This window comes from Fonsecaea monophora (genome assembly GCF_001642475.1).
Source record: "Fonsecaea monophora strain CBS 269.37 chromosome Unknown Scaff243, whole genome shotgun sequence".
In the NCBI taxonomy this organism is placed as follows: Eukaryota; Fungi; Ascomycota; class Eurotiomycetes; order Chaetothyriales; family Herpotrichiellaceae; genus Fonsecaea; species Fonsecaea monophora.
The window spans coordinates 1-7,682 of record NW_019174174.1 but is presented as its reverse complement, the minus strand read 5'-3'; the positions used below and the strand labels follow the sequence as shown (position 1 = coordinate 7,682).

Below are 7,682 nucleotides of genomic sequence, written 5' to 3'. Positions count from 1 at the left end.
TCTGCTGTATCTGCCTATGCATTCGTCTGTCTCCGCCTCCAGTCTCGGTGTCGTTCCGATTGGTGCGTTGGGTGTGTTTGTTTTTTTAAAGTGAACGGCGACCACCGGGATTGCCACAGTGGTGAGCTTCGGCAGCGTCAGATGGTGATAAGAGCCAAACAACACCGTCCTCTCCCTGCTCGCGAAGCCGGGCGGCGAAATACGTCTTCCCACTCCCCGAGGCTGGTGAGCACTCCATTCCGCACGGTGCCTCCCCTCCCGCCTTTCCGCCGTCTCACGGTACCTCCATCTGTGGTAATGCTGTCCCCGTCGACACCCACAGCGCCATCGCCGTACTGGATACCACTTGCCGGATCATCCGGGTCGATCTCCCCGAGCTCGATCTTGGTCAGGATCATGGCGGCCAGGCGGTAAAATATTGCATCGACATTGTCACCCGTCAGAGCCGAGACCTCCATTGTGACGGGGATGTGGACTTTCGAGGCCCAGCGGGAGGCGGTTTCGGTGCTGACTTCGCGACCTTCGGTGGATTGCGTTGCTGTCCATTTTGAGAGGTTCATGCTGTCCCCGCGCGAGCGACTGGATGTTGTCTTGACCGAGTCGGTGACACTTCCGCCTCCAGAATCGTAGGGGAAATATGACTGTCGACTTGACGCGCTCGATGCCGCCGGTGTAACATTGTTGGCTTCATCTTCCTTTTGAATGCGCTGGTGATGGGCACTCCCTTTCACATGCACGGCCTGCGTTCTCGTATGGTTTTGACCCGAATGCCCTTGCGTTTGTAGCGACTCGTCTGCCAGATCTGCCTTGTTGCCCGCCAAAACCACCGTCAACTGTGGACTAGCCAAAGCCCTTGCGTCACTCAGAAATGTTGGGAGTGCCTGGAAACTGGCCATACTGGCGACATCGTATACCAGCACCGCGCCCGCTGCTCCCCGGTAGTAACTCCGACTCACGCTTCGGAATCGCTCTGTGCCCGCCGTGTCCCACAGTTGCAACTTGATTCGCTTCGAACGATTGGGGGTTGTGCCGATTTTTATTATCTTCGACGAGAACTCAACGCCGATGGTCTGGGAGGAAAGGACGCGCCATTCGTTCTTCACGAAGCGGTGCAGGAGGCAGGATTTGCCGGTGCCGCTGGGGCCGAGGAGGACAATTTTGGCCAGGTAGTCGTACATGCTCCCTAACTCCTACAGATAGCTTGTTACTACAGACCACCCAGCTATGAACATGGTCTGGGAGACTATGGTAGAGTGCGCAAGTACCTGGTTCTGGTCCGGCACGGAACTGAGATCTGACGCGGCAGACGCTCGTCGTGGGCGCGCCATATTGGCGACAGTGCTATTGTGAGGAGCCTTTTAGGCAATCGTGTTATTATGCTGGGACCTCGCAGTTCCATAGGGGTAAGAATGTCAACATGGCAAACAGTAGGACGCATTTAGGTGAGCATTTGCTGATAACGACTCTGGTGTAAATGCCGACATGGATGGTTCCAAAACGGGGATCCCGGCAGCGGGAATCGGATTTACTTTAAGCCGATTAACCCGTGCACGAGATGCTCCTGTGACCATTCAGAAGCAATGTATGTACAAGTAGACGTCAAACATGATCAACACACATCAGAAACACGTACGTCTGTGGTCAGGCAGACTCGCAATCAGGGAGGAAATCCAGCTCTTCACATGCTCAAAATGAAGCGTGCTGCGGATCGAGACTGCTTGTCTGGACGGGGCTGGCGTGAACATTGGTTTTGAAGTCACGAGAATGACCCTGCATATCAAGCCATCGGCGTCATCGACACCAGCCACTGTCAAAGATCGGATCCCTTTTCAGGCAGTTTCAAGATCGAATAGAGTTTAGATGTGCCCATTGTTCCCCCGATTAAGGGTTCGGTGGTTGTGGTTAGCGGGCTTCACAGACAGACAAACGGTCATTTCGGGGACTTCGGGGGGCTTGGGAGGGGCTCTTGGGGCGCTTGGGGCCCGAGGACTTGTTGGGGTTGCAAGGGGAGGCGAGGGGTGACCACCCACACCTGCAGTTCCGGGGTCTCTTGGCTCCTGTCACCCCTAGATTCCGGGCTTAGCGAGGAACGCAGGGCCCAATCGACACCCCCGCACGGCGAGATAGCGCTTTTAGGCGCGGATGAGAGACGAAATGTGGCAGCACCAACACCTCCTCCAAGCAAGTGATCGACCAAACCGTCGTCAATGGCGGGTGATGGTATCCATGATGAGATGACATGCTCCATTCAACGATCCCCGTAGAGTGTACGGTAAGCTCGCGGTGGCTTTTTGAACCAGCCTGCAGCCTGTAGCCCGCGCGGCCTGCGTCCTGCATCTTATGTCACCTCCCAGAGAGTTTCTCTCTGTCTACGGTCGTCCTGGCACCACTGGTTGTTTGTATACATGCATATTTGACTGATCGAAGCCTACAGCGTGCTGCCGTCTTGGTTATATGTCAGTAAGACAGTGAGAGGAGCGACCTCCCGCTTCGCTACTTCGCTCTACGGGTAGCAGCATCGCTTCGTGGGAAACTACCACCAAGCGAGGTTTCCATCAAATCTCCTAGCCTCGGAGCTTCACCATTGTACAACTTCTCTACACCACAAACATGGTTTTCCCCAAGCGCCAGATGGACGGTCGATCAACCTCTCGGTCTCCGTCACCCTCAGACTCGATCGAGAGCGTTCTGTCATCTTCAAGTACTCTCATCTCTTCGCCAGATTCCTCGTCCGCACCACCTTCGCCGTCCTCCGCAGTCCCGGCTCCATCCTCTATGTACAGTAGTTTGGGTACTCGCCCCCGTCGTCCAACACCGCCTTCACGGCTACTTGGTGCCATAGACGAAGACAGCTCTACAGTACAACCCGATCTCCCATTATCCAGTGACAATGAGAAGAATCCCGTCGCCAAACTTCATGTATACGCTGCGGTGGTCAACTCTAAACAACGGCCAACTCTCGCACTGTCGACAAGTCCACCAGCCAACGATTTCGATCGCGTGATGGGGCCTCGGGGTGAGAGGTTTGCTGATCTGCGAATGAATCGAAAAATAGAGGGAGCCAAGGGCTGGAAGAGATTCATGTGTTTTGGGTAAGTCACCATGGTTTTCACGTTGATTCTGATTCCCCGCAACTTTTGCTTTACTCATGTTTCTTACCGAGTCAGTTGATGTGGAACGTAACTTCTGTTCGGAGGGATACATGGACAAGTCCAACACGACTCAATGCGATGCAGTCATCCTTACCCTTAGCAGCAGGGATAGGGCGTGGCTTTCAAACCCAGCCGATCGGGCATATTTTGACAAGCGGAGCTTCCAGATCGGCAGATACAGATGTTACTTGGCCGTCGGAAGATTTCTTGTTGACTTTGAAACTTGAAGAGGAGCGACCCTCCGAGGGCACGAGAGGGACCGTGAAAGACCGCGAACAACCAACAACAGGATTTAATGAATTTGTACGACTATTGGCATTTCAATTACTTTGCAGCTTAGCAGAGGCGTTCTGGCTGGTGGTATTTAGTCCGTCGTGCAGGACCAGTGGAATTTCAAATGTATCAGACTTTGCTCTAATCAGACGGCGCGTATCCGGTAACGCAGCCCAATCCGTAAGCTGCCCATTTCTTGTACGCGATACGCCTCCGCTGGCTCAAGGTTTGGTCGTTCAATAAGTTTTTAGAAGTCGAGTCCGGTGTGTTGAGAAATATGAGGGCTTCAGAGAGTTGTCTTTGGCCTGATATTCCCATCTGGCCCTTGTTCAGCTGTTCAACCTATGTACAGCACTCGGCACGCAGCTTCATCCCTACCCACTCCACGCTCCTGAGCTCTGAAAACGTGTCCTCAGCATCACCCACCGTCTTCCACTTACGGGCACACGCATCCTGGTCTGCAACAGAGCACGAATACTTGTGCCCCAGACACAACCCAAATGGCATACCTCCTCATTGCTGCGGGTGTCCATCTCCGACAGAAACTTCACGAACGGAAAGAATTACAGCGCGAGAAGAAGCGAATGGAGTACGAGCAGCGGTATCGCGACTTGGAACAAGACCATGCCGCCAGGGTTAGCAATTCCCACCAAACCGCCCGGGTAGGGGTTGACAGCGTGCGAGTTGCGAGACGCCACGACGAGCCTTCTGTTGTTCTTGACGGAAACAAACATGAGCGGAATAGTATGGAAGACGGTGAGCGAAGACGAAGCGAGGACAATTCTGCCGGATGCTTTGACAAAGTCGTCAACCAGACAGCACAAATGAAGATATCATAGCCTTACCTCCCAAATGGTGTTGGCTGACGGACTCGTACATGGTTGATAGAGCAACAGACTGTTGGAGGTCAAAGGGCGCGATCCATAGCATCACTAGCGGGGTTTCTTCGGGAGCCTTACCTCAAATGAACTAGCCATCACATGATGCTGATAATGACATCCCTGCTCCTGTCGGCTCCCATTGCACCGGGAACACACATACTCCATAATCGACTCGAAGGGAAAATAATTGCAGCAAGTAGCCGATCTTCCTGCTTCCACTCTACTGCCGTCATAACCGACTTGTCATGTCCTCTTTGTCGCCAGCTTCATTCTCATCAAAAGCTTATGAATCTATACTGCTTCCCCCCTCACGGATTGGTCGCAAATGCGGGCCGTGGCCTACTTGGAGCTGATCCTCCCACTGTCCTGCATCCGGGACTACTTTTTTATTTGATTCCCCTCATCTCGTGCAGAGGCACGCTACAATAATGTCGCCCATTTTCCGTTCTCCGGAAGGCTGGAGTGTGCAGACGCTCGCTCTCATGATAGTTCCTTTCCCCATCTCTTTTTTTTTGTTTTCTGTTGTGTGTTGACTGTGCTCTTCTTTCGTCTACTTGACCACCACTGGTAGACAGACCCGATCATGGATCTTGGTGCTCACAATGAAACCCAGAAGTCGGTCGATACCACCGTGGCGCCGCAGTCCTTGACAGGTATACTCCCCCTCCGGACCCGTCGGTGAAGACAGTGCTCTGACGTTTCGCAGTCAACCAAGCCAACCGTCCTGGTCTCCAACGTTGCGATGCTTCTCAGAATACCCTCACGAGCGGGCAAGCGCTCAGCGTGTCGCCGGATGACGAGCCAAAGAACACAAAAGACTCGAGAAAGATCATAACGTTCAGCTCGAGTGACCCGGAAAATCCTTACAACTGGCCGCGGAGGAAGAAGCTATACATTTTCTTCACAGGCATGATCACTGTAATGAACAGCACCATTTCCTCGTCGTTGCCGAGCGGAGCCATCACTTTCATAGCGAGGCATTTCGACGTCACAAAAGAGATTCAGCTTCCGTTGCCAATATCCTGTTTTCTGGCCGGTTATGTGGTTGGGCCCACGCTATGTGGTCCCCTTTCCGAAAATAATGGTCGGCAACGAGTCATCCTATCATTCTTCGTCTTGTCCACCATATTCAGCATGGCATGCGCCGTGGCACCGAACTGGCCTTGTTTGCTCTTCTTCCGCTTTGTGTGTGGGATTGGATTTTCTGGGCCAGTGGCGATCACGGGAGGATTATATGCTGACGTATATAACGACCCAAGGGAACGTGGCTTGGCAATGGCGTGGTTCATGGTTGCGACGACATTCGGTCCCGTTGTAGCACCAGCCATTTCAGGGTTCATTGCCGAGAATACTTCGTGGCGATGGGTCTTTGCCGTGGGCACTCTATTGGCCGTTGCAACACTACCCCTTGTTATTTTCATGCCAGAGACATACACCCCAGTCCTGCTCAGCCGCAAAGCCGCAAGACTTCGAAAAGAGACAGGTGATCCCGAGATTGTTGCCAAGACAGATCTTCAGAAGAAAACACTGCGTCACGTCATCACGGTCGTCATGACTCGACCGTACCGCATGCTTTTTCAAGAGGTCATTGTCATGTGCGTGGCAGCGTATTGCTCTTTGGCGTACGCAATCTTCTACCTGTACTTTGAAGCCTACCCTATCATTTTCCAGGGTCCGGACTCAGTATACAAATGGTCATATGGACTTGCCGGACTTGCGTTTCTTCCAATTGCATTTGGATCTCTTCTCGCGGCACCACTCTATCTCTGGTGGGACTCATATCTGGCCAAGGCTCAGAAGCGACAAGCCCCATGGGCACAACATGAGGAGTACAGACGGCTCCCACTGGCTTGCATTGGAGGGCCACTCTACGTGGTCTCCCTGTTCTGGATTGGGTGGAGTGCAAAACCGGGCGTTTACTGGCTTGCACCTGTTGCCTCGGGATTTATCTTTGGGGCCGCATTCCTCCTCATTTTCATGGCTTTGCTCAACTACCTCACCGATGCCTACGAAACATTTGCAGCCAGTGCCCAGGGCATCACCAGCACTAGTCGAAGCGTTTTTGGTGCAGTCTTGCCACTAGCTGCAAACTCCATGTTCTCCCGCCTGGGCATTGCATGGGCGTGCAGTTTACTGGCTTTTCTGAGTCTGGGAATGTGTCTAATTCCGTTTGCGTTTATCAAATATGGTGATCGAATCCGAGACAACAGCAAGTTTTGCAAGGAGTTGAAGGAACTCAAGGCCCGGGAGGCTGCAGAGAGTGAGGCCGAGGAGAGGGAGGAAAAGTTGAGGGTCGAGAACGGAGACGTGGCAAGGGAAGCGGACGCCGAAAAGATGCTTGACCAGGTATGACGATTAGACGACGAACAGCAAATGGATATCTCGGGGGAAAATAGATTTGGTTTCTAGAAGATTCGGCTATTATAGAAAAAAGAACATAGCGCTGGAGTTATGTGGGAAACGAGAATGATGTTGTTTGAGACACTGTATACTTGTTTCCTTGTGATGTCTTGCCGTCCTCTCATCACCAGAGTTCTCTTGAAGATCTAGACGCACATCTATAGGTAGGAGACACCATCATAGTCAACAGGATACTGGATTTCTATCAGTACGGAGTATGTCGACGAGGAGTGTGCAGGGCGGCCACTCAGGAGGTCGCAGCCTCGCCGGGCTTGATTGGTCACGGTGGGGGTACTTTCCTCCCTACCTAGACTGTCACCAACTACCCGTGCCTGTTCCAGGTTAGTTATGTGTTCCGAGTAATATTGTGTATATGGCATCTCCTTTATTTAGCCTCCACTAACATGACTCCAAAGGTATACAAAAGGAGAGATCAAAAGAAAAGAGAGCTGGATGGAATTGTGTATGTGTATGGAAATGATGTTTGAATATTCCTGTTCCAGCTAGGACACGAGCCGTATTAACTTATGGGTTTCTTTCTTTCTTTTCCCTTTTTTTTGGTTTTGCATAGCTTACTTGTCCTGTCCCGTGCTCGCAGGTTCTAAATGAGTGTGTTCTACAAGACTACGAGCGATTCTTGTATCCGTTTCAGAGTGTCCATCCCCACCTGAAGCTCTACAGAGCCATGTTTTTTTTTTTTTTTTTTTTTTTTTTTTTTTTTTTTTTTTTTTACCCCCCCATCCCCCCCTTCCCCTTTTTCACCCTCACTTTTTCCTTATTTTTCTCCCCCTCTTTTTTCACCCAAACCTCAAACATCACACCTACCCCCAACATCAACATAAAAGAGGGTGTTTCACTTCTGACAATAAACACGCCCCCAACACCCTCTCTCCTTTCCTTGTCCCCTCACCCCCACACCCACACTAGACCAGATCACCCAACCTCACTATCTGCAAACCAAACAAAAAACACATAA

General features: G+C 51.9%; 3 protein-coding genes across 3 annotated transcripts; 2 read left to right on the top strand and 1 right to left on the bottom strand.

The window, feature by feature from the left end:
* Window positions 1–137: 137 nt before the first annotated feature.
* AYO21_12138 (hypothetical protein) lies at window positions 138–1,328 on the bottom strand (the record flags this gene model as incomplete). Its single annotated transcript, XM_022661962.1, has 2 exons — window positions 138–1,190; window positions 1,266–1,328. 2 exons carry the CDS (start codon window positions 1,326–1,328, stop codon window positions 138–140), a joined length of 1,116 nt encoding a protein of 371 aa, XP_022505730.1.
* A 2,597-nt stretch (window positions 1,329–3,925) lies between these two features.
* On the top strand, window positions 3,926–4,264 carry AYO21_12137 (hypothetical protein; the record flags this gene model as incomplete). The annotated part of the gene is made up of 1 exon (XM_022661961.1): window positions 3,926–4,264. One exon carries the CDS (start codon window positions 3,926–3,928, stop codon window positions 4,262–4,264), a length of 339 nt encoding a protein of 112 aa, XP_022505729.1.
* Window positions 4,265–4,889: 625 nt separating this feature from the next.
* AYO21_12136 (hypothetical protein) lies at window positions 4,890–6,658 on the top strand (the record flags this gene model as incomplete). Its single annotated transcript, XM_022661960.1, has 2 exons — window positions 4,890–4,959; window positions 5,013–6,658. 2 exons carry the CDS (start codon window positions 4,890–4,892, stop codon window positions 6,656–6,658), a joined length of 1,716 nt encoding a protein of 571 aa, XP_022505728.1.
* Between the last annotated feature and the right edge of the window lie 1,024 nt (window positions 6,659–7,682).